The sequence below is a fragment of the Strix uralensis genome, chromosome 11 (assembly GCF_047716275.1).
Source record: "Strix uralensis isolate ZFMK-TIS-50842 chromosome 11, bStrUra1, whole genome shotgun sequence".
In the NCBI taxonomy this organism is placed as follows: Eukaryota; Metazoa; Chordata; class Aves; order Strigiformes; family Strigidae; genus Strix; species Strix uralensis.
This window is the reverse complement of record NC_133982.1, coordinates 5275626-5302408: the sequence shown is the minus strand read 5'-3', so window position 1 is coordinate 5302408 and position 26783 is coordinate 5275626. Positions and strand designations below refer to the sequence as shown.

At 42.5% G+C, this 26783-nt stretch overlaps 1 protein-coding gene across 1 annotated transcript in view; it reads left to right on the top strand.

The window, feature by feature from the left end:
- PSTPIP1 (proline-serine-threonine phosphatase interacting protein 1) overlaps nt 1-26783 on the top strand; it is a 57367-nt gene that overhangs the window by 21064 nt on the left and 9520 nt on the right. The window contains exons 3-11 of the mRNA XM_074880639.1: nt 3013-3087; nt 14948-14982; nt 16064-16170; nt 18061-18123; nt 19195-19293; nt 21030-21075; nt 21889-21968; nt 24780-24878; nt 25505-25601. Of these exons, the coding sequence (XP_074736740.1) occupies nt 3013-3087; nt 14948-14982; nt 16064-16170; nt 18061-18123; nt 19195-19293; nt 21030-21075; nt 21889-21968; nt 24780-24878; nt 25505-25601 (701 nt within the window). The remainder of the gene's footprint in view (nt 1-3012; nt 3088-14947; nt 14983-16063; nt 16171-18060; nt 18124-19194; nt 19294-21029; nt 21076-21888; nt 21969-24779; nt 24879-25504; nt 25602-26783) is intronic.

Here is a 26783-nt window from a genome sequence, read left to right as displayed (position 1 = left end):
ATGGATTATATATTCAGTAGGTAATCCTAGAGCAGTTAATCTCAGAAACTGTCTCCTTACGAATATTGCTCTGCGTGTCCCCATCTAGTTTTCCAGTTTTAGGTTGGTTTTCTGAAAGCTACTTTTCAAGCACTGGGCCCTTCAAGGGGATGTGAGCTGTCAAACTGAAAGTTGACTATTTCACAGAGCGCAAAGAGTCTCCCATCAAAATCTGAAGCTATTTGAGTTGCTTTTCTTGACCACCTGTGAAAGCATATTTCATTGCTGCGTGTCACACAGTCCTGAAGTCGCATCTGTCTGATGGCAGCTTAGCTTCAACTGTTTAAAATAGCTCCTTTGTGACTCATTACTTACAGAGATCAGAATTACACTGCAGGCTTCAGGAAGGCTTTGCACTGCAGCACGCAGCTGATGCTATACATGCCTGTGTTTCTTTCCAAAACATTACAGAGGTTTCTGCAAGTTGCAGGATAAGGTTCTTCCTGGTTTGTGGTGGAGGCACAAAGGACTTTCCACACAGAAGAAAAAAAACCACATACAGTCATTTCACAGATCTGAAAGCTACAGGAACAAATGTTTCCATGAGCTTTTTCACACCCCCAAAACATTCCAGTGGGCGTGCATACGTGCATGTGCTTGTGTGTGTACATGCATGTTGGGGGAGGAGGAAAAGGAGAAAAGGTAGTGGGCACTGAGTTGCAGAAAGCAGCTATTATATCTAGTTTCTCTGGAAGATGTTTGTTTCAGCTTGTCCTCATGTCATTCACGGGAATGACCCAGAGGAGATTAAAGCATGGGATGAATCTCTGTTCCTAGAGACTGTCCATATCATGGGCTCCATACCAGAATTTCAAAAAGGGCTCCTGCAGCAGCTGCCCTAAGCCCTGGCTACACCAACACTTTTCCACCCAGGCCAATTACTTTTCCTCACAAATACCCCTGCCTGGTCCAGAGGAGGGCCTGAGAGGTTGGGAAGTGAGAAAGCAGTTGTATTCCAGAACAAAGCCTCGGATTTAAAACACAAAGTGTGTTCCAGCTCTTCATGGCTGCAGGAAAACCTAGAACTGTGTGCAAGAGTACCAGAAAATGGGAAAGGCAGCACTAAGATGTGAAAAGATGGTGTCAGCCTCCTGTCAAACTCCTCTGACCCTGGGCTAGTCCAGTCAAGTGCCTAAAGTTTCAGGAAGATTTGACCCACGGGTTTTGCAGGAGCTGGAACTGGATTAAGAGCTGGCTGTGCTTTTTTCCCATGATACAGCGTGTACTGAGCAAGCAAAGTGGGCCTGTAGCACTTGAGTTATTCTCATTGCTGTACATCCACCGGCACTAAGCAAAGTCTCTGACACAAAAGTGTTTCTTGTTATTAAAATCAGAAGAAAATTAGGCCATTCTATTTCTGCAGCGTTATGTGTCTCTGGAGTATATTTCCATTTTGATGAAATTTCATTCATCTAACATGAAAATGAAGTGGCCTCTGTGTGGCCTGTCACCATATTTTGCACCCCATTCTTCTAGGAGGAATCCCAAAGCAGTGACGTAGTAACACCCTACTAAAATGCAGCAATTTCTAGTGCAGGGTGACAGCAATTAACTAACCACACATGGGAGCCATGGACAGAGGCCGAGAACAGCCTCCACTCTGGGCTGCAGTGACTGTAGGCTGCTGTATGACCAGCACTCCTATTCCGCCACCTGACAGATCTCCTTGGGCTGGGGGAAAGTCCCCAGGATGAGCCTGCCTCAGGTCTCAGACGATGATTGCAAACTAGTGAAACTGCAGCAGAGCCACTGGTACAGCTGGTTACAACACAAGGTGCTCACAGCCTTGTGAGACACAGAGAAACAGTCGAAAGGGCGGTCGTATATTCTCAGAGACCCACCCCAACAGCTGCCGGGTTGCAAAACTGAAAGACTCAAACCGCTGGAACTCAGCAAATAGCAACAATAAAGCACAGCGTGGCCAAGTGGGAAGATGCACGTAAGAACAAACCAGCAGGGTTGCATGGCCTCACACTCACATCAAAATTCCTTTTTTGAACAAAGAGTATGTTTCTCTAAGGTGCCCGGTTTCAGGCTCAAAACTGTTCAAAATGCTTTGAAACACCTTTTGAGAACTGGACTTACCCTAAACAAAATCTCCACCACCAAATCCTAGCACCAGGCCATCTGTTCATTATTTATTATTGACCATCCAATAGTTTTTAGCAGCTACTCAAAGACTGAAAACTCAGTTCTGCCCTGGTCTTGCACCCAGGAGAAAAGAAGTAACATATTTAGTAAAAATACTTTTTTTTTTTTTTTATTAAACAGAGAATAGAAATTTCTCCCAGAGCTGGGGGAGGGGAAAACAGCAAAGAAATAATTGTATTTCTTTATTAACCATAGAAACAGAACTACTCTCCTGAGTCACTAGTTACAGTTCCCCATTAGGTGAAACATCACATCATATTGTCCCTTCCATAAAACCGTCACAGCCTCACCTTACAACCAGCAAGGCTCCTTCCCCCTCTGCCTCCACTGCAACTGTTTAAGCAGCACTTCATGTCGTCAATGGTTAGAAATTTTCCTGCTACTCCCAGCTCCCTATTCACAACCTCTCAAACAGATCCTTTGGAACCTACTCTTCCCTCTCCTCCCAGCCTTCGTTTTGATGGATCAAGTCAGCCATCATCTTTTAGGTTTGTTTTGCAAAAGAGTCTCTCCATTCTGAGCATCTTCACTACACTTCTGTACATCTCTTCTTCTAATTGAATCCAACTTTTTGGGGAAAGAGTTGTACGTAGCACTCCACGGTAATCAAGGCCATGGACATGGGTTTCATTTTCCCTCATTTCTTCTAGAAATAGCTCAACCAAATATTTTAGAGGTAACTAATAGCACTAGGATTGAGGAGCTAGAGAAATTAAAGAAATTGTATTTCTCATGTTTTGTACCTCGAATGCAATTACAAGACTGGTGTAAATGTGATCCTGGTACCACTAAGAGAAATTGAGTAAGTTTTTCTTTTAACAGAGCACAAGCAGAAGAGAGATATGGGAAAGAGCTGATTCAAATTGCCCGAAAAGCAGGAGGACAAACAGAAATCAAGTAAGGAATTATTTTATTATTAGTGCAAATGAAAGCATTTTGGGAGCAATATCAGACTCCTGTGTTTTGCCTATGAATGGGGTCATACAAGCTGCTCACTTCAGTGCGCTATACATCACTTCACAATGTACAGGAAAAATGGGGAAACACCACAGTCCTTCAAAGCAGGGTTCACAAAATCTTCATTTGGGAACTGCCAGTAGGTCTTTACTGAGAAATTTTTTAACTTCAGGATTCCTAACAATGTTTAATATTTGCTTCCAAAAGGAAACTAAGTGATGGGAAAAAAAGGAAAAGAAAAGGTTGTGAAATGTTTAGGATAGTGGCTTTGCAGTTCTGGGAAGCTGGTGGACACTGAGAGGCTGTGACAGAACAAAAGCAAAGTGCAAAGACATCAAAAATTAGCTTCTGCAGCAGGAAAAAGGCTTAGCTTAGGAATATAAACTTTAAACCGCTTTGAAGGGACTTAATTTGAAACAAATCGATAGAACTACTGAAATGCACTAAAATGACACATATTTTTCTCTGTCTCCTCTACTGTTATTTCAGATCATGTGTAAATTGTGTTGGGAGAGGAAGATATATGTTGGCATGGAATTTAACTTAATAAACACTGCTGATAAACTGTAGCTATTATTGATGGTAGCAGCAATAATAAGACATTTTGTCATTATTGTAACAAGTAATAATACAGTAATAAGGTGGTAGAGGATGAAGATTTGGGGTCACAGAAGACAAGTCTGAAAGAAAAGACCTCAATCTAAACACAAAACAGTTCTATTGATCCCTGGGGCCTGCTACCCTCATCTATCCCATATGTCATTTCTTAATTACAGTCTCCTTTTAATGTCAATTTATCAGTCTCAGCGTGAGCGTGGCTTCCTGTTCATATTTTATGGGAAAACTTGACCTCAAAGCCTTGCACCATCATGGCATGCAAGCGCCAGGCAATCACCCATAGCACTTGCTATCGAATCGGTGGAGGCACATCCAGGCTGACAGAGAAAGTGTTGCACTAACCCAAGCGCCTGGTAGCGTGGAGAGCACTGAGGCTCACTCCAGAGAATGTGCGAGCCTCTCGTTCCCTAGTGTTCCATCTCTCCCTTGTCCCTGAGCAATGCAGTAACGTATAGCAAGGTTCCTAGCAAAGGCTGCTGGAGATGGCTTCTACCTTCCTGGTGTCTCAATTCACAGATCTAAACAGAGAAAAGGAAGGAGAAGAAAAATTATTTTGACATTAAAATAGCAGATTAAGGATGGATGGCTTCTTCTTCCCAAACCAAAGACTATGATCAGCGTTCCAGGATTAATGAAAGGCTCCACCTAAATGTCTTTACTGGCAGTGCAGGGCAGGCAGAGCAAACCTGTTCAGAAACAGACAGCTTTGGCTGCCCTTCTGTGACTTAGTGGATAATTCATAGGTCTGACTTTTCCTAAGAGATTATAAGAGCTTGATTTAGAGGCAGAGCCAAGTCCCAGAGTTGGGATATGGATCCAAGTTCCCCTGAAGTCGGGGGAAGTTTGGACTCAGGCCCAGCTCCACTTTGATCCAGCAATTTTATAGCTTGGCATAGAGAGAAGGCTGAATATACCAACAAAGCATGCCGCAGAGCTGATTTACTATGTTTCCATAAACCCACGCCTGGTCTGGGTAGCGACCAGCTTTGTGCTGATATTTTTATCAGAGCAAATGTCTCACCGTATCCGTTCTGAAGCAGAGAGAGGCAACTTTGCTTTCTGTTATTCAGCATCCCCTGGTTGTTTAAGCAGTTACACAGATGGGCAGGGAAGGGCATTTGTGCAGAGTAAACAATTTAAAATCAGAGAAAACTGGGATCTATTCAGGGCTGGAACAACTCATGAGAATGAAATACTTGGTTTTAATGCCTTAAAATTTTTGACATGGTGTGAAGTTTCTGTTTGTTAATATGATATCGATTGCTGACAGCAGTTCTGCTCCCAAGGTCAGTCCTTCAGTGAGACTGGAGGGAGGGAACCTATGTAATACCTATAATAAGAAAAGCTTGAAAGGGCCATGGCACAGCTATTCCCATGCCTTATTCCATGTGCTTCCTCTATATAGGGCTCCCTATTATTGACGAGCATACCGAGTCCTAATAGTATTACAAGTACTTGACAGGCTGAACACATCTTTAAATGCAGCTTTGGGTAGCAGTATTTCTCAAATAAAGTCTAATGAAGGTGTTGTGTGCAGGTATTTGTACCTAAAACTTGCATTTGACAAATACTAGGAAAAAAAGTAGCTTCCAGGTTTTTTTGCAGAACATTTTACAGAACTTCCTGTGCCATGCTATGTATTGCAGAGGAGCAGGAATTACTAATTTTAGATCACTCATTCATTTTCTTGCTAATGCAAAATTATTATCATCTAGTGTTAAATCCAGTCATCTTTTAAACATCTTGGATACTAAAGCTTTCTGTCACTTCTCCTGGGAAATTATTTCACACTCCAGTAGTTCTCAGTATCAGGAAGGTATCCAATACCCTTTCAAAAAGTCTATTAAAAGATCATAGAAAATCTGACTACAATAACAGAATCACAGAATCATCTAGGTTGGAAAAGACCTTGAAGATCATCTAGTCCAACCATTAACCTAACACTGACTGTTCTCAACTACACAAAAACTTCCAATAACCACCCAAAAACTTCCAATACCAAAAAATACCCAGAAGACCTTAAGAGAAACAATTTCAAGGCCAATTAATTCTGTTTAGCACAACTTCTGAAACTAATGAATTGGCTGCAAAAACCTCCCATCACTCCACCGGATCAAAGTGATGCTCTGTAGGTGCTGTGGAAAGCAGAGCAGGAGAGAAGCAGCACAAAACCGGAGCGAGCAGCAGTCCCCATGCAGGGGCATGTTGGCAAAGCGTCCGTGGCTAACGCACTGCAGCCAACGCCAAGCCTGCTGAACTGGAGACGGCGGCACCGCTACACGCGATGGGCAACCCAGCAGGGCCTTGGGCTTATGTCCTCACATTACCAGTGCGACCAGCTCTTTCCAGCTCCAGAATCGCAGTCCCTGGCAGCTGCCCTGCTCTTCTCATCTCATGTATGTAGAGAAAATCTCATCTCAAAATGTAGAGAAAAAAAACCCCTTTCTCTTGCTTCCTGTGCTTTCAGAGAAGAGGTTCTGATCAAGGGAGAAATTAGGCAGTGGTGGGGAGGTACTGCCCAGATTGTTACTTCAGGACCAGCAAAAAACGAGGTGAAGAGAATAAGCACAATGAGTAAATACAAGCAATGGGAAGAAGCCTGGAGAAGCCTATGGCACGCTGCACCAGGTAGTGGCCATCGCTGTAGAAAACAGTTTTCTCCCATATTGTAAAAGCTTTTAGTTTTGAATCAAAGAAAAGAACAATTTCAACATTTTTTGGGGCTCTTCCCTTCTCTCCCAAACTTTTGCTTCAGCTGGAGCAAATTGCTGAACTCAGCTAAATGTATAGACTCAGCTGCCTATTTTTATTTACTGAAAGACACAGATGAAGAAATATGCTGCTGACTTTAAAGAAAGCTGGTACGGAAGGTTTGCTGAAATGTAACAGCAACTCTGGGACCACTCTCCATTGCTTTGAGAAAAATCTAGGTGACAGCAGCCATCAGGTTTCCATCTTATATGTAGACCACTGCTTGTTCCCTCAGCATCGTTACAGCTCCTCTGATGGAGAACTGAACCCTCAGGGCCCGGCACTGCACGTGCTTGGCAGAGGCAACTACAAGCCAAGACCATACTAGGACACTTCACTACTGATTATCAGCAGCAGTATAACATCGTAACCAGGGAAAAGAGGACAATGTGTGTCTCCACCCGCAGACTCCTGAGTACCAGAAACATGAGAAATCATTTTGACCTGAGAGTTAGCAGGGGACAAGTGTTTAGCACTGCTACTGGAGGTGTGACTGACTTCAGTGAGGCCCTCGCTGTTCTTTTTCAAACCAGTATTGGAAATGGCCGCAGTGAGCCTACAGCTGTAGAAAAATTTCTAAACCAACTAAAATCAGAGAGGCAGACATGCAGCAATGAGGGAGATGTGCTGCCCCCACTTTTTATTTTTTATTTTTAAAAAAAAAGCAGAGACAAGGTTTCTAAAGAAGCCAGTGCTGGTTGCCATGGGCATAGCAAACAAACACTCCAGCTTCTAGCTCAAGAGAGACAAGTTCCCCATAAGTGCTGCCTAACAGCCAAAGGACACAATCATTGAATAGTCCAGCCTGATTCAAGCAAATTTAGGCATTCTGGCTGCTTGCCCTTGCCTCGAGCACTGCAGCTGGTAGAAACTACTTCCTATAGGGAAGGGAGATATCCTCTTTCCAGCCCACGACACAGATCTAACTTAGCAGTTGCTATAGGCCTTGACAAGTTCATTCTAATGTGCAGAAGGATGCTCACACTTGAATCTAAGTGCAAGACTGCAAGAAGGGTCAAACAGGCTCAGACCAAAATCCCTTTAGCCTAATATTTCATCCCCAACACCAGATCCCAAAGGAAGAGTAGAAGAATAGGATAAGCATATGAGGATATTTCACCTAAATAATCTTGTAGCCTTAGCATTTGGTAGTTCAGGCGTTGCCTCACCAGCAGCAGCTTTGTATGCAATAGCCCCCAATGTTTTCTTACCTGAAACATTTTAGCATCCACTGAGTCTTAAGGTAAAGCAACGTATTTTAGGTGCAGAAGTGCTTTTTTCTTTGTTGATTTTCAGCCCACCTCACCACACTTGCCATGTTAGATCAGACACACCTGACAAAGGCAGATTAGCTTCCTTACAGTGGGGTTCCTCAACGCACATCTGCACTGGTGAGCTGCAGTCCCTGCTGCCTGTTCTGGTTCTTAGAAACACGCTCAGGTCCATAATAACACTGAAACTGTGGAAAAAGTCAGCTGCTTCCTTTAAGCTAATTACCTGGATGAAGGCTATGCCTGGGGATACAGACAGCTGGGGAGTCTTAGTGAAAGCACTGGGAGGAGAAGAGGTATTGGAAGGGACCATCAGAGAATATCAATCACAAATGTACCTCTTGAGTGGGTCAGACCTAGGAGAGGGCAGGGCAGCTCTTGAGGAGTGAGCAAAGTGTGAGTATCACAGCAGTCAGGGTGGAAAGATGGATGCTGCACAGAAATGGACCTCTGGAACTCACCTATCAAAAGTCAGGGCTAAAGTGTATTTTTAAAATGTCTTCATTCCTGCCTTATACTAATTTTAAAGCCCTGTTATCCCACTTTTTAAATTACAAAACCCCCCCCATCTGAATCACAATTTTATAGTCTCTAATAAAAAAAAATATGAAAAATATGATTACAAAGCTACAGTCATGTATTCTTGGCAAATGCCAGGCTACACCAATATCCAGCAGGGGAGAGGGAACTACATGTTATTAAGTTTAAACTGCAGTACAGTTTTGTACCCTCCACATTCTGTGTTGCATGTATGGGAGAGGATGCACAGAAATGGGATTTTCAGCCAAGTTACAAACTGAGATCAAGTTTGCAAGTGTTTGCTGGTAGCCACACAGTAATGATGTCTCCAACGCACTATAGATGATTCTCAGCAGAGCTCGTGCCTTTGAGAAGAAACAACTTTCAGGCTGCAAGGTGACAAGGAAAATCCATGCAGTAGCTTTGGGCAACTCTTCAGCAGAACAACATGAAAACAGAATATACTACAGAGCTCAGTTTTCAGATACATCCTCAGCTTCAGCTGAAATAGAGCCTCTGGGAACTCTGTTCTTTTGTAAAATAACTGTTGTAAACACGCAGTAGCTGGTTAAATTCTGCCTAGTCTGACAACAGCTATTTTTGTCATTTGCTCTGCTGTCTCTTTTCATGTATACGATTTCCTACTTTTTTCCTTCCATCTTTTTCACTACCATCTCCTTCAGACCTCAGGAAAGGCTAGTTCCTTCAAGCCTGTATCTGCTCTGCCCTTCTCTACAATGCCTGAAATAGAATATTTCAGTGAGTGTGAGGTGAGGGCATCTGTAACGAAATGCCAGTTGCTGCTTCCTGTGTATAAATATAGTGCATCTGTCACTTAATATACAGAATCCTCTGTATTATTCACACAAAGCAGGCATTTTTGAGCTGAAGCTAAAAGTCAGTTTGGAAGGTCACATCCTTCCATGGTTAGTTATTGTCCACTCAAATGTTCTGAACCCACACAGAGTTTATACACTTGTACTTTGAACTTTCAGGACTCTGTGGAAATGGACCCAAGCACATACTCTGAAAGACCTAAGCCTCTGCTCAGTTCTTGTTAAATCCAATCTAGATAAGCTCTCTGGTGATGAGGATAGGCATTTTTGCGTAGTCCTGTTCTCTTTCCAAGAGACATGAGGAAATTCAGTTTTATGTTGAAGGTACAAAAGTTGTTTTGATTGTTTTATCCTTTGATTTGTATGGCATACGTCATTCTGAAGTCACAAGGGGTCTAATGGGCACAGATTTACAGGGAGGAGAAGGTACCTGGAGATGCCATCCTGTTTGCTCTCCTGCCCCAGCAAAGTCTGGGGTATTGTGTCTATGCTCCCAGTAACCAGCCCTGGGAGTGATGACACAGCCCCCCCCTTCCCATTCAGTTTGGGCCTGTTTCTGCTTCTGACTCATATCTGAAAATATCCAAGCACCAGAAGCAAAACACATATACAAACACCCCACAGCACTAGAGGAACCCTCCACATTTGTTACCACTTTCATGAAGGATATGCTACACCCAACCTGACACTAAGCCCAGCTTGCCACACAGCGCAGCCCCCTTTAATAGTTGATGTGACTACCCATGCTAGCTAGCGCCTTGCTACTGCGAATCTATAGACAGACAGAAACTTGGACTCCCCTGGCCAGAGAAAGGGTGCTGGCTCATGCCTTTTCTCCACCATGGGTGGTTTCAACATCACACCACAGCTGAGACCTGTATAGAAATCTTTCCAGTTGCACTGTGTGGTTTTGCCTTGCTGTTCATAGCTCTTCTGAGAACAAGAAGAAAACATCCTGGAAAAATTATTTCTTTGATATTTTCACCACATCCCCACTAAGCAATGTTAGATATGATTCTCATGTGAAATACTCTATGTGCCTGGCCTAGGACTTGGTAGTGACTTCATTACCTCCCTGCTAAAAGAGCACACCACCTCCCCCTTCTTTTCTTTTTTGCAATGCAGAGTCCCAGGTGCAAATTGAGACCAGATGCTTTTGAACTTGTTTCCCCACACTTTGCTACTACCACTGGGCTTCACAGAAAGAAATGTTGGTAAAACCACATTGGGTCTTCTCTGTGTGGCAGGAGGAAAGACAGATGTTAACCCTGGCCTCAGAGGAGGCTGGCATTGGGTTGGTTTCATAACCATGTCACCAGGATCTAAGTTACCAGAGGCAGAGGGTCAATAGGACTGCTGGAAAGTGGTCTGTAGAGTTCATCTGGCAGAGAATTATCTCAACTTCAGAAAGAATGTTTTTTTAAATTACAATAAGAACAGAACATTGTAGATCATAATGTTAAAACGGAAACCTACCAGAAAGGAAGGTGGGGTTATTTCACACTTCTATTTACCAAGCAAAGGTAGAAGAGAACAAAAATTTTAAAAGAGCTGTGGTTTTCCAGTTAGAAAAGCCTGCTTTACCTTCCTGTGTATAAGATGTAATAAGATGTAAAGGGACTCTCTGAATTACTCAGTTAAACCAGTCTCTAAAGACAAATTACTAAAAAAAAATTGACATAACCATCAAGCTTAAAGTTGTGAAAAAAAAAAAAAAGTGTGGTGCAACAGTGTATGTAGTGAGTATACCAGTGACCTAAGCACTGCTACTGCTAGATATCTGCTAATTACATCTCTGACGCTATAAAATTCAACTTTTGTTGAATGTGAAGCAGAAGGTACCATACCCCATCTACAGTACATTTCCTGGTGGTCCTCATGTCATGCAGGACTGCCCAGTGCAGCCTGCTCTGCAGCAACAGCCCAGTTCTCTAGCAAACACAGAGAGTAGCTAGGAAAGTTCACTCTGAAGTGCTGTCATCCCATACTGTTCCAGTCGAGTCCCCCTCCTGAACCAACTATAAGATAATTTTACAGAGTGAGTAAAATGAATTTATGATCAGATGCAGCGATTCCCCACTACTCCTCTTACCTATACTGCAATGGTGGGTGAGTGCCAAACAAGGCATCTTTGCTCAAGTACAGGATGTGTTTTCTGCCTTGAAAGTAGGGGACAGGTTCTGCTGGGAGAAAAATCAAACCAAGCTCTTAAACGATGCATTCTGTAAATGTTTATCCTGTTGAGGAGAGCCACAGGGACCAGTGGTCAGTGCCCTAGAGAGACAGGTTGCCTTTCCAGCTGTGGTGTGCTGGGTGAATTTGGAGAAATAATGCCAAATAATGGGTGAGATTTATTGTAATGAGCTTCTCCCCTTGGTTCCCCCGTTCTTCTAAAAGCTCTGCGATTCTCCTTCTCCCCCTCCACTTGAAAAAAGCAAACACTGAAACGTGCAGATTTTACAAGTGCAGCTCAATTCCGCTGTACTCGAATAGCAGGAGCCTACAGCAACTGAAGGCAGTGGCCAGGGTCGGCATTCCGGAAAACGGTAAGAAAATTTTAGCCACTAGATGGCAAAAACCACCAGAAGTTGCTGCAGAGTGACTGTTGCACAGGCTCTATCCCCCGTTATTTCGGATTCAGAGTCAATCTTGTTTCCATCAGAAATTCACTTTGACAAATCCAATCTTTAAATGTTCGAGGAGGAGCCGTTTAAGAAACACGCACAGTAAATTTGTGTCCAGCTCTATTTTCAGTGGGACATCTGCAGGAGGCTCCATGTAAGGATGCCCAAAAGGAAGGCTGGTGCTCTGTCTTCAGCTGGAGTGGTTTAACAGTCTTCCAGAATTTACATGGAAATGTCAGAAGTAAGCAATTAAAAAAAAAAAAAAATTAAAAAGAGGCAAATCACAAATTTTCAGTTTTGCTTGGATTATTTTCAACCCCAGGTTTTCTAATTTGGCCACAGAACAATCAAAAACCAATTACTACCACCACGCTAAACAGCATAACATACTGAGAGGATAAAACACTCTTTTAAAGTGTCCATGAGAGTAAGACTTCCTCACTTTGGATGCTTCAGAATAAAGCTCTTATCAATTCTATTAGAAAGTCAAACCCACCCAGAAGCAGCAGGTAATAGGTACTGTACATACAAAACAGCACAGGCAAAATTAAAACTCACTTGTATGTTGCTTCCATTAAACCCTCCAAAGCACTGAAATTATATATTTCACCAATATAATCAGAGCATCTAGCAGCAACTAGAAGCTAATCTACAGAGCTGCTACTGCAGTCAGCACATCCCCGCAGCCCAGAAGTCATAAAGGAATACTTGACGGATCCATGGGTCAAAATTTGATTTATTTATTCTCTCCCACACATAACTTTGCACAATGGCATATTTGCTACTCCCTTAAACCCCATAAGGGTGAGGAATCCAACTCACTGATTTTAGAAAATTATTATCAAAATAAGGAAGGAAATGGCTTAAGTCTATTTCAATCTACTTAAGGAGTGCGGCCTTGCCCCATTCAGCAGCTAGGGAATTGGCTGGACAAATCTTTCATACAAGGAGCAAAAGGCCGGAGCTTTCTGAAAAGGCCATTAGAGACCATGCAGGGGGCAAAATGGTCTCTCTCCAAGTCATAGCCAGATGCATTATTATACTAGAAGACACACTCATCCTTACAGAGAGCCAGCAAAAAGGAGAAAAGCTTCATGTATGGCTTATGAACTGGTAGCTCAGATGCTCGGAAAAAAAAGCAGCAAATTGCTTTTGTCCTTGATATGTACTGAGAAAGCTCTATTTTTCAGTATCCACTACAACAATTTTGCTAGGCTTTGCATAACTTGAATCACCAACAGCAAAGGAAAAAAATCTCTGGGAACAATAGATCAACACAGCGTGCAAATAGTATGTGCAGCTTGCAAGTGCCCTCTATTTTTAAAATTCTAGTATTTACCTATTTCAGGCATGGAGTTGTCAGCACATTCCCCACCTCATATTGGAAAATCCACACTAAAAAAGCAAATTTAATTCCTTGTATATATTTAATTTCTCAAAATAATCCATTAGAGCTTTTAGGTGAAAAAAAAGCTCTCTCTGCTGCTGATATTCAACTTGTCTTTTAACTTCAAGCTTTTAATTAACTTCGGTGAAAAGAATACTGTTTGTTTCCTTTGTGTTATGAAAATTTGGTTTCTATCAAAATTTCACACCAGATTCATTTTTTGCAAAAAAACCTTCAAAATGTTAAAGTATTATTAAGACAATGCTGAAAAATATCTAGCATGTTTTCCCTGACTTAATTCAGGAGATTCACCACAACAAATCTAGTTGGAAGCTGAAGAATCAAACAGCTCTATACTTTTCTGGCTAAAAGTCTTTTGCTTATATTTCTACAAATTTAGATTTGGAAGTGAATTGCAAATCAGTTATCACTGAGGACAGGCCCAGCCTTTCCCCTCGCCTGTGCATTCTTCTTATGCCTGCCAAGGCAGCCTTGCTACCAGGAGAGCAAGCTTTGATTAGGAAACAGATGTCCAGCCTAAATTAACACAGGGCAATTAGGATCCTTCATGTGTCTCTTAAGTCTCCTGAAACAGCCCAAGAGATACAGGATTTCCCAACCCATCTGCAGTCACACATGGCTGGGATGTGCATCCTCTTCTGGGCTCTCCTAGTAGCCAGGCTTCAGACAGGGAGACTTTAGGGTCTTCATTAACAGGCTTTTCCCCTGGGCTCATGCCTTGGGTAGACCAGGATTCCATGGAGATCCCAGAACTGTTTCTTTCAGGGAACAACACACTCCGGGTCTTGAAGAGATGATTTCGAAATCTGAAAAATCTCCAAATCACACCACAGCCCTGGCTTCTGCATATACAAATGCCGTGCCAGCCTGCACACTCGGAACTAGATGAAATTATTAAGTTGAAAATGCATTTCACAGACAATGCTTTGTCCTCTTCCATCACTTCTATGCTGGTATCTCTGGTGCTTTCTTAAAATGGATTCTGGCTTGCCAAAAAACCTGGACACTAGGCAATCTATCGTTACCCTTTCATGTCCTTCTGCAACTCCACACTGTAGGACCACTTACTGATGTAGGTCCTTCTGGATGAGCAGCGTAACATCTCTTTTTGCTCATCTCCATGCTGTACTTCACAGCCCAGCACCGAGGCTTGATTTCACAGCATGGTTTATTCGTGCTGTACTGCTGGGAGCATCAGGGTTTCAAAGCCTCTGTAGGCTCTCTCCACCGTTTGTGAGTCTTTTAAAGGACAGTGAGCTGTGCCACACGGGGGTGCTCGGAAAACATGGTATGGAGGATGCTGCACAGCAGAGCTGCTCTAGCTTCAAGGGTGACTGAGGAGGAAAAATTTGCTGGTGCTGCATTCAACACAGAGAGGGTGGAGCTGGTTTCACTCTACTCTTCAGACTAGTGCTCCAAACCTCAATTCCCCTTGACCATCTTTATTTCACTCAGTTGACTTGTATCCATTGGCAAGGTGCAAGTATAGAGAAACGGCTGTTAACATTCACAGTCACAAATATACTGGGATTAAAAGAGGGTGCACATAAGGAGTAGTGCAATGCCTTGCTTCATGGAGCATTTTATTGCATTTCCTGATGGTAACAGATTGATGCTGTTGTGCTTGTTAGCATGGTCAACTTTTATTACAAGACTATTAAGAGTTTTACCTCTATGTGGATCTTTGAAATCTGAAGTGAAAGTTTTTCTCTAGATTCACAACCCATCCTTAGAAGCCTATACAAATAAAGTGTACTTGTTTTTGCCTCACAGCACACTGAAGGCGGCATTTGAGAGGCTCAAGCAACGTAAGTATATACTTCTTCCTTTCCGGCCTGGGTAAGACATGCACACAATGTATTAGTCCCCAATGGGGTCTTTCATCCTCTTTCCCCCTCTATTTCCAACTTTTCTATCCCAGTCTGTAGTGTGGAGAATGGAGGGAAAGGACACTCACTGGGAGTCCTCCATGGCTGGGCACTCAATTTACTCTGGTGGCAAAGAAAATAGCTTGTCCCTCAAGTTAGTTTTATCTGGATCAAGTCACAAAATATCAGCTCTGTCTCCTCTTCTGCAAACCACTGACATCAAAACAGCATGCTTTCTAAATGTGCCCAAGGCTGAACGAAAACCATCCACACACAGAAAAGGCAACACCATCACAGCCAATAGGACAGTGTACCTGGCTACTGGCACCTGCTGTTTAGATAAAAACACTCTTTTGAAAGGCAGCTGGTGAATTAAGGTATTTTTAGAGCCTGGGTGGGGTAGCTCAACATTTCTGGAAAATGCGGGATTTCATTTCAGAGGCACCAAAGCCAACAACTTGCAGCCAGGTGCTCTGAAATTCAATCCATCTTTGCTGACCCTTGGAAATTCTCAGCTTGCAGCCTCGTCTAATGACATTTGTGCAAGGCTGGACGCAACTGGCAAGCAGCTCCCAAGAGCAATGACAATCCAACAGCATAGCGGAGGGAAAGCAGACACAGGGGGTGATGATGGAGGTCAGAGCTCTTTCCCTCCCCCTGCCCCACAGCATCTGACCTCCAGCCCCAGAAGGAAGGGAGTGTGGCTGGGGTAAATGGGGCTATAAAGCAACGCAGCCAGCTCTGCATGTGCCAAGGCTGCTCTGAGCGAGTGCTCCAATTCTGCAGCGAGGAGTCTTGCCCGTGCACTTTGCAGGCACTGAGAGGACCTACAATAAGCCCTGTTCAGGTTGTATGAACCCCTGGCAATGTCAGTGCATGCAGAAACACAGGGAGGCCTTTTTTAAGGCTACTCTGTTCATGACAAGTCATACAGCAGCCACATCCCAGAAATATCTGAAAAACGTGACTTCATATTTAAAGATCTTTCCACTGACTATATATGAATTTTGATTTGCTTTAGAAATTGAAAGTGTTGGAAACTCTCATATCCAGCTGGCAGTAATGCTGAAGGATGAACTGAAAGGAATAGAAGAGTTCCGAGAAAGACAGAAGGAGCAAAGAAAAAAGGTGAGGAACTAGAGAAATGTTGAAACAGATTGGGTCAATGGTCCATGCTGATGACCTGTCTCTCCAGCCATAGGCTGTGAATACTACAAAATATGATAAAACATGCCCAGTGTGCCCTGTTCACTCTATTTACTAGACTGTGGAAGAAAATCTCTTTCTGATCCCAGCTGGAAATAAAGTAGTGCTCTGAACTCAGGAGACAGAGGCTTTAGCGACTTTTACTCTCTGCGGTGCAACTGCAGATACTATTATTATTCCTGTAAGAACATAATCCTTCCTTTTTTCTTTTTTATACCCTTGCTAACTGGGTTTCTTTGGTATGATCCTTCATGACCTCCAACATGCACTAAAATAAAGGGATAACACAAACATTTAAAAATGTAAAAGCAAATGAATATCATGCTGAATGCAACACCAATAGATGCTGAATTACAAATACATGGAATAAATAGCATCTAGTTGATGTTGTGTAATAAAAATTTGAGTATATTTAAGGTCATTTCATCCCCTATGATCTTAACAAGCTCTAAATCCCTTGAAAAAGTAGCTCTCAATAGAGACAACAGTGGTCACTCTTACACCTTCGCTGGTTCCATGGTGTTGAAGACAAAGATGGGACAGTCACCTAACACTGAAAGCATTGACTGATAGAGGAGTAAAATAAAATATCCAGTTCTTTGCTAATTTTAAACAAATGAAAATGCATATGACCAGTATCCAATGCCACAAAAATCTCGTGTCTACAACCCTGACACAGAGAAACTTGGAACAGCAAAGAACTCTGAATATGAAAGTGGGTAAAATCAGTGCTGCTACTGAGATTTAAGGTCCACAGCAACCTGATGAAGCAAATAAGGCAGATAGAGACAGACAGTGTGCACCTAGTTCATCAACATTTGTATCCCCTCCCACCTTTGCTACTACAATTTGCAGAGAGAGTCTCTCTCTCCTGTTGAAAACAATAAGCCGAAAAAAACCACCCAACCCTCAACTGGAAATAGTTAGAGGGGCCTGGAAAAAAGGGAAAAACTGCTTTCAAGACTTAGGCGAGCTTTTTCCCTCTGTCCAGCATGTGGCTGTGAGGAAGTCAACATTAGATATGCTAGATGGTGTCAGCATTTTTGGTAACCTCCCAAAATGCTGTGATTTGTATTTCACTGTAGCTGCTCTCAGGACTGTGCTATTTATTTAGCCCAATGTGAAGCAAGCCTCTGGGTAACCCCAGAGAGAGCTTTGCTTGAGCAGAATAAAGATTCAAGGACCAAAAGTCCCACCGAAGAAACCCATACCCTGCCGAGTAGGAGCATATCTCACTGTCACATAAAGCTGGGCAAATCACAACTAAAGCCATTAAAGAGAATTCAGCACTGTCCTTCCAATGCTGACCAGATGACGGTATGGAAATCAAATCACACTGAGCATAACTTTGCCAAAAGCAATGGAGTATAAATTACAAAATAATTGTTTGTGTTTAAAATGGACAACTACCCTTGGTGAGGCAGTGGTTTGGTCTGCAGAGGTGTGGGATCAAGCTCCTGCACCAGCAAAGGAACTCTGCTGGCAGAGCTGATGGGCACTGTGACTGGGTGTTATGCTGTTTAATCTCCTTAAGGAAAAAAAAAACGGAGGAAGAAAATTAAGATCTACATGCTCTCTGCTATTAATAGAAAACGCTGAAGCAGAATTACCTTGGATTATTTTTTTACCTGGTACTTTGATGCTCTCCGTATCATTTAGAAACTTAGCATTTATAAAAGCAGAGTGAAGTAATTTTCTCCACAGGCATGTGGTTTATAGAAAGGCCCTGACAATGGCTTTCCTAATCCTGCCACTAAAAAGGGAGGAAGAAGTCCAAGTCAAGAAATGCTTACTTCTGTGTGTTTCTTACAGTACGAGTCTGCAATGGAGCGCATACAAAAGAGAAAATTGTCGCATTATAAGAAAACAGTGGAGGTAAGCAAGGAGGTTTCGTGCAGGTTTCTTGGTGTAAACTGGCTCCAGTTTGAGACAGGGTAAAATCTGTACCACACGTACCTATATTTAAAAAAAGGTCAGGAATGTGTGAGTGTGCAAGAGAGTATGGGAGAGAGAGGATGTAATTCCTGCTATGAGGAGGAAGCTAATCTTCCCTGCCACACCCACTGAAGAAATACTCAGAAAGTTCATGTGGAGTGAACAATGCCCCGTGTCAAACAGGATTTCATTCTTTCTAGGTAAGAATGCTTACAGGAGCAAATGTAATTTTTCAGTCTGTGTAAATACAATTTTAAAAACGGTGAGGAAATCTTGTAAACAGGAGGAAACCTCTCCAGCTGGAAAGCTTGCAGGTACAGGAACTGCAGGCAGCTGGTTTTGGTTTCCAGTGAGCAATTGCCTCTAAAGAAAAGTAGTTGCAGACCTGTCAGTGCTACAGCTGGAACTGTACTAACAATTTTTATTTAAACGTGGTTGTTCTAAGTGAATCTGTAATACAGGGAGGTCTTTTGGTACAAATAAGGATTTCTTTTGCTTCTGAGGACTACACAGAGGCTGTTAGTTATGGGGTCCTGGCTCTGTCTCACAGCTTGGAGCAATGGGCAAGGCAACGCTCTGGCTTCAGCCACCTGATGCTCCAAGTCAAACTGTAGAAATGACAACCCATCCCCACAGGCACCTTGGGACTGTGGGCTCCTAATTTTGACTCTACGCTATAGCTTGGACAGACACCTGATGCACCAATGGTGCTAGAGCTGCCTGTGTATTTGTGACCACCCCTGTGGGGAGCTGAATGCAATTGTAGAAAGCAAACAATTTCAGGTCTCCAAGAAAAGGAGACAATTTATGCTGTCAGCCCCTACCCCGATTTTTCAGTTCTAATTTTCTATCTTCTTACAGTGTTATTGGGAATTTTTTCTGTTGCCCAAACTTGGGCACTGATTTGCTCCCCCAGACTGCAAAACAGAAAATGCCTAGAACATCATGCTGGAGACAACCCAGCCTTGTTCCCTAACCCAAATCCTCACATTTTATTTCATTTCAATACAGTCAAAGAAGACCTATGAACAGAAGTGCAAGGAGGCAGATGAGGCTGAGCAGTCCTTTGAACGGACAAGTGCTTCAGGCAACCAAAAGCAAACAGAAAAGGTATCTTATATGACAGTGCTATTTAGAGAGAAAACTGTGTATTTTTCCTTTTCAAGGTACAAGAGAATACAATTGAGCAACACATTCTTCGGGATGCCAGGGGCTGCTTTCCCTTCTAATTAACCCTTTAGAATCAAAATTAAAACAAAGCACCTTCCGAAGGAGGTCTTCCTTCACAAACTCCTTTGGAATCCCTGATCTTGTTCTGCAATAGGCCAAAGGTTTTTAAAAAGGCTGGGAAGGAACTAAGTTATCTAATTAATTTATCCCAGGCTATTATCTAATTGCTCTATGAATCCTGAATGAGATTTTTCTCAAAAATGATCCATAAAAAAAGAAACAAGTCAGAAGTATGTCATGCAGTTAGTTTTGCCTTTTGGTCGCTTACATTTAGTAGGCATAGTATCTTACATTAAAATGCATATTTTTTGCCTCAACATTTTTCTCCTTATGGTTAGTTTCATTTCAACTAAATTTACAAACTCAGAAATAAATCATTGGAAATTAAGGCACTGCAGTTCTTCATTGCATCGTCTTGATACTTGTAGCTGACAATTCACTAACTTTTAATGGGAACATTTTACAGCGGAACAGATGGAGAAAACAAACTAAATGAACTCCCTTTGGCTCGATAAAAATCAGTGCAGTGTAAGCAAAAAGGATCAAAAATCATCTCAAGGAGTAGGGGGATGGAGACTCCAAAAACAGCATCAGAACTTTACATTTCATTTCCAGCATTTGCTAATCTTTGATGAACAAAAGCCTCCAGCTTAGCAGTAAAGAGGGGATGAAATCCTGGACCTACTGAAATTATGCCAGAACACTTAGCAACTTCAATGGCATCAAAATCTGACCCAGCTCCTTTCACACAGAAGGATCCCAGGGTGCTTCATTGCCATTACTTCCACACACATGCCAGCACATTTGAAATGCACAGAGGCATCTCACAAGAAACGAGTCAGTGTAGCACTTGCAAACAGTTTGGGCCAGGAAACAAATAAGACTGGAGCTTATGTTCCCAGCTTATTACACGTTTCCCAACCAGCTGTGATGAGGAATATGGTCATAAGAACCCCTACCTGAGCCTTATCTTGAAGGGCAGAATGGAAGAATGTATTACACTGATGTCTAGAGCTGTGCATTAATGTACTGTCATCACCATCTGTGCAGAAAGACCTGGGAGTACAGAGCTGTCAATAATAGCCGTATTTTCATTGTTAAAAGCTGCAGGTTTTTAAAAAAGAAAAGTTCTACTTAGAGTGAATTTTGCTTTGAGGCTTCTGAGTTGTTATGGGAAATAATCTGGCATTTGCAAAGTATTTTAAAGGCTGTGTTCTTTTCATCTGTGTATTACATGAGGAGCTTGGAAGATGCCATTTATTTCAGCTTATAAATATCTATTAGAAAAGCACATCAAACACTTGACAAAAAACAACTCAGCCAGCAGACACAAGCTTCAGGGTGGGTCATGCTAGCACTGAGCTCCTATGGCAGGGATGTCTGAATGGAAAGATGTAAATTGCCAGATTTCCCTTGAACTCAGTGGACCTATGGCTGCATCTGTGAAATTCTGGTCCCTTCTTCTGGGGGGTGCATAGAGGCGGGACAGCCAAGAAGTGTTTGCAAGTTCGAGCTTTTCCCCTAGAAGGGGAAAGGGAGCAGGCAACAAAAAAACTGGGGCAGAAGCCAAGTATATGGTCAGAAATTAATGTGGGGTGTTTCTTTTCCTGTTTCAGAGTCAGAACAAAGCGAAGCAATGCAGAGACGCAGCAAATGAAGCAGGTGATGCTCTATTTGCAACAGAACTAAGATTTTTCTCAGCAAAGATCTACCAGCACACTGATTTTGACAGAGCACCATCCAAATCACTCAGGCTGACTCTGTTTGAAGTCAGGTTTCCCAAAGAAGAAACTTCTAAAGAACAGCAACCTGATAGCCATCTACATTTACTTTCCTGTGGAAATGCGAGTCTCCAGCTGTCATGAAAGAATTTATAGAAGACCTCCTTTAGGGAGTTCACCCAGGGAAGAAAAGCTCTTCTTAGCAAGTTTGAAAGCACAAAAGAATGACACTCAAATTGCCCCCAGCCATCCCAAACCAGATACACAGCCCCCAGGTTCCCTGTACACGAGCATGGTAGTGCTCTGCAGCCAGAAACACAGTATATGTCCAGAAGGACAGCAGACATCTGAGCTGGTTCATGAGTTCAGACTTGTCCCTCACTGCTCATGTAAAAGGTTACACTAAATCACATGGCTTACCCGGCTGGCCCGGCACAGAAAGAGCCTACAGGTGCTCAGTGCCCAAGCACGGTCCGGGCTCTTCATCTCTGATTTGCATTATCCCCACTCTGAAGTTTATAGATGATCTGCAAACCATGCAGAGAGAATCCTTATTCTAGTATAAAGTTGCAAAGAAACAAAACAAATATCCTTGCAGCCCACCAGTTTCAAGCTCACACATTCTTGTGATACTCTAGCAAATCACAGGCCTAAAGTGTAAAAACCATAGCAAAGTCCTATAGGAGGAAAAAGAGAGAGCCTGTCTCATTTTTTTTTCCTGTTGGGTTTCTATTATGTGTGTCTATGTTTACAGAGAATGTGTACAAACAGAACATTGAGCAGCTGGATAAGGTCAGGACAGAGTGGGAACAGGAACATATCAAAACCTGCGAGGTAAACATTGACTTTTGCAGTGATGTATTTGTGCATTCTTTATTTTATCCTACTTGCAGATACCGGTCCAAAGACCTGAGATATCGTCTCATGGGGTTTGCTGTTTGCTTATGTGGAGTCTCAGTAGATGTCTTTGCAAAAATACTGCAAAAACTAGAGTTGATTTAGACATAGCTGCTAGCTGTCTCACTTGCTTACGCTCTCCTTGCTTGTTCAGCATATGTGTGTAAATATAAAGGAGGGGAATAAGTGCAGAGGTGCGAGAAGTGGAGCAATATATGAACTGGTACAATCTATTTGCCAGCCTTTGCTGCCAGTTTTCACCCACAACTTAACACAAGAATACATTAGCTTCAGGGATGATCTTCTATCACAGACAAGATAAGGTTGTTTCTCAAATAACTGCTTTGTGGCAAAATGCAATTTCAGTAGAAAATGAACAGAAATGTAGACATGAACATTCAGTTTTAGTTTAAAAAATGAATTTTAAAATGGAAACAAGAAGAATTCAATTAATTGATTAAAAAAGAACAAAAGATTCCGTTTAGATTATGTTTTGCAAGAGGCTACCAGAATGGCTTTTTGTCCCAATGCAGGAGATGTTTTTGTGTTTGTTTCTTTATTTTTAAAAAAATCTCACAAGTTCAATGGCAACTAAAAATAAAATTTTCTGGCTAAGCTAAAAAAGTATGTACCGTAGCATTCTGAGAGCAAAGATATCCACTACTCAGAGTCTTTATTTTGGATAGCACTTTATATTCACCTGCAGAATATTTGCCCTCTGCCATGGAGTAATCTTTCAATTGAAAGGTGGTGGTGGAAAAGTCTCTATTTCCATTATGCTTAGGATGAACAAGGAGCTTTGCTCTTGGCTAGTAAGTTTTGTACAAGAATTTACAGGAACTGGTTGATGTCCAAATCAGCCACATATTTGGTCATATTAATCCTTCAAATACATTTGCCCATCTGCTAAAGTATGATTTTGCTATGTTTACGTATTGCAGGCTTTATTTCCACATAAAATGAAATGCCAGGAGCATAGCTTTGCAGTTCTCGGCTTCCTCTTAAATATCCCCTATCTGGGAGGACTGGAAAGTCCCATGGCTGGCACAGCAGACTTTCCATAGAAATTGTGCCAAGCCTTAATTTTCCCAAGATGCACATTTTCCCCCTTCTTAAGAAGCCAACAAACAAGCAAAGCGTTCCACAACCTAACACACTTCATTTCTCCCACATGGCTAAATTCTGAATAGCCCACAGAGCTTGTGGCCTGCCTGCTGCTTAATTCAAACAACCAGTCATTAAGGAAGGGCATCTTCAATGCCTTCTTTTAAAAATGCTTGTAGATAGAAGAACTGATATTTTTTTTGAGGCCTTTAAAACTAGTAACTAGTACAAAAAGCAGCTTAAGATCCCAAACTTCTGGCTGCATAGTGGGGAATCTGGAAGTGCTGAGGTCGCTTAGGTGTCTAGCTGAGCACTAGATATCCATAGCCCGAAAATCTTGGCTAGCAAGCGGCAGCGCCAGGACGACCTTTATCATGGGGACTGTGCCATATTCCTTGGCATGAGATGCCCAGGTTCACTAGCAGCCTGTCACACAAGCCAACGGGGCACGAGGGATGTGTCTAACACAACACCCAGCTTTACTTTGCAAAGGGCTTGACAAGCCCAGAGTCACTACACTTCCCTTTGATGAGCTGCATTTCCTGACAGGACACCATTTACCTGGAAAATTCCCAGTCTGCTCTTGTGCTATTTCAGCAGCCCCCGAGGGGCTAGGCTGCACCATAGGCTTTTTGTTCAGAATGGATATTTAAATACTCATTCTCCACCCTTCAGGTTCTCTTTAAAAGCTTTTTCTCTCAGAAACTGGTCCCAGTGCCAGCTTACTCCCTTGACAGACTCTTTTCTGGGTTTTTTTTAGATGGTAAGATATTAGATGGCAGGCAGCATACCCAACTGAATGTTCTGCTGAATATTGTATACATTTGCAGTGTTCTGGACATAATTACTAGCAAATAGAGATGGAAACAGATGGCTGGAAGCATCTGAGCTTTTCACACCTCATAGAAAACCAAAAATTGATGTTCTACTTATAACAGTACAACTTAAGATCAGGGTGGTTACAGGGTTTTTTGTTTGTTTTTTGGGTTTTTACATTTTTAAAGAAAGAGGTTTATCTGCCTCTTCCCCCACCTCAGTTCACACTTCTCTCTTCCCCCTGCGTTTTTCCCAAGCTGTGCAACAACATAAGAAAATCAGACAGATGAAGGGAGTAAACTCCGATGAAAGAAAAATGCCTTCTCTTTACCATGAAAATAACCTTAGAAACGAATAGAGGCAACTCCAGAGAGCCTCAAGTAGTTTCAAAAGAGAAAAGTTGGGAAAGACATTTTAGAAGGCAGAGATGGATAGTTTTGGCTCTACCTCTAACATAAATACAATCCTTTTGTGCCAGTACTCTACTGATCTGTTAAACATCAAGATTTCAAGTGCAATGGGCAGACAGGACTCTGAAATCCTTGGCAGTAGAGGTAGCAGTCAAATCCAGATCCTGATTCTTCTCCCTTGCTTTATTTTTGTCTATAAAACATAACTTTAATTTGGTGCAATCAATTAAAACAAATTCTTGAGCACGAAAATGTAGATACAGTTTCTCCAGTGGCTGAAAAGACGTCCTTTACAAAGGATCCTTCAGAAGTTTGCAGACTTACGAACTCAGCCCAGAGAAGCCCCAGCCCTGTTGCTGCCTGCAATGCAAATACATAACTACCACGAGGCTATATCACATCTCCTCTTTGGCTTTAGGTCTTCCAGCTCCAGGAGTGCGACCGCATCACCATCCTCCGCAACTCGCTGTGGGTTCACTGCAACCAGCTCTCCATGCAGTGTGTGAAGGATGATGAGGTAGGGGCTCCTGCCAAGTAGCTTCATGTCCAGAGGAGGAAGAGGAGGAGCAAGAGTACTCTAACAATACAGCACTAACTTGCCCTTCTCTGCACATGCTGACTGTCTCTAGTAAACTGGCTGTTGTGCACGCTCAGTGTGTGTGGGGGTATACTCAATCTAGCTTGTTCCCTCTAGATGTAAACCAGATATATGCCTGGATGTAGACAGTCTGTGTCATGCTCGGTGACACTTACATGTCTCCTCCCCTCAGTTTGTGGGGGAATGATTGGAGCTACCAGAACGGTCAGTCAAGTATATTTGCACTCGGGCACATCTTTCAGAAAGGCATCCAGTCATGGTCTCAAAATTGGAAAGCATAAAGCATACATGAGTTTTGACTTTGAATAGTTGTTCCTGATATTAATCTATTGCATTGAAAAGCCCTGGACTGCCTTTGTACTCCTCTCTTACAAGAATATCCAGAGCACAAATAAAACAATTGTGTTTACAAGAATGTTTGTATGGGGGACAGGCCAAAGATCTGTCCAGGGTCTCTTAAGGGGAAAATTATTAGAAGAGTGTTAATTGTTAATTCAACATGAAATGTTAATAATTAAATTAAATTCTTGGATTCTGTTTTGTAGCTGTACGAAGAGGTTCGCGTAAGCTTGGAGAACTGCATTGTAGAGTCAGACATAGACTACTTCATTAAGACTAAAATGACAGGAACACAACCTCCAGGTAATTATTCCTATTGGTCTTGTCAGATGAGTCACCCGTTAGGCTGAGGCTGCAGTTGTGCAGTACACGTCCTTTGGACGTGAAGCCAACTGGAGGAGCTTCTGCTCTGGCTATTCATTCCCACCCACCACTGCTCACTTCCCCCTCACTGTGCTGCCATCGCTTCTTGCACGGCACTGTAAGTGGGATAGCTGAATGATCCACAACATCCAGGTTAAAAATAACCCTCCAAAAAAGGAGAAAAAAAAAGTAGTTTTGGCTTTGCAACCAGGCTCATTTCACAGTACAGCTGAACCGACACTGCTAAGGAGGTGGCAAACTGCCTTGCAGAGATGGCAACCTCAATTTCCTGCAGTGGTGACGAGTCAGAGCCAACTATTGTGTAACTGCACCCTGGTGTCCCCTTGACAGAGATGCTGCCTCTTCATTTGCAGCACAGAGAAGACCAGACTTTGTATTCTGTTTTGTTCCACCTGCCCAATGGGAAATAAAATGTTTTGTCCTCTCAGGAAGTTGTTTGTATAAGGGCAAGACTCTAGTTGGGCAAAATTCTGAATGAAATTGGCTCTGCCCCAGCATGCAGAAGCAATGTAAGGTTCACAGACTCTGCCCAGAGAGCCAAAGCAGCCTTTTCATCGACTTCAATGATCAAAACCTCTGGGCTGAAATGGAGACTGAGACAGCAAGACCTAAGAGCAGTTGTGAAATGAAAACATGCTGCTCCAGGGTAGGAGTTCTCCAAACACATCACCAGAAAGGAGGCTGTCTAGTGTTTCACACAGCCGGATACAAACCATACCCCCTTACTTCAACAAGCAATACGAGATATTTACAGACTGAGTGAATGCTTGCACTTCTGTGCAGCTGCTGCAGTAAACAAAGATTCGCTGCCTTTGTAAAAGGAGAGAAAAATCCCTATTTCATCTCTTCATTAGCTGATGATATATAGCTATGCTGAAAAGATCTCTTCCTCAATTTTTTAAAAATCTGTGCACAGATACTGATTGCACTATCTGCTCTAACACCAGACTGCTACAGCAAAGAGAAAATCCCCTTAGTATGCCTTCAGCGGTATCAATAGAGCTTACTTCCATTCAGGGTGGGGAATAAGCTATTCTGGCCTAAGAAAATTTTATACTGATAGAAACTTTCCATGCTAGGAATTGCATAGGTACAAACATC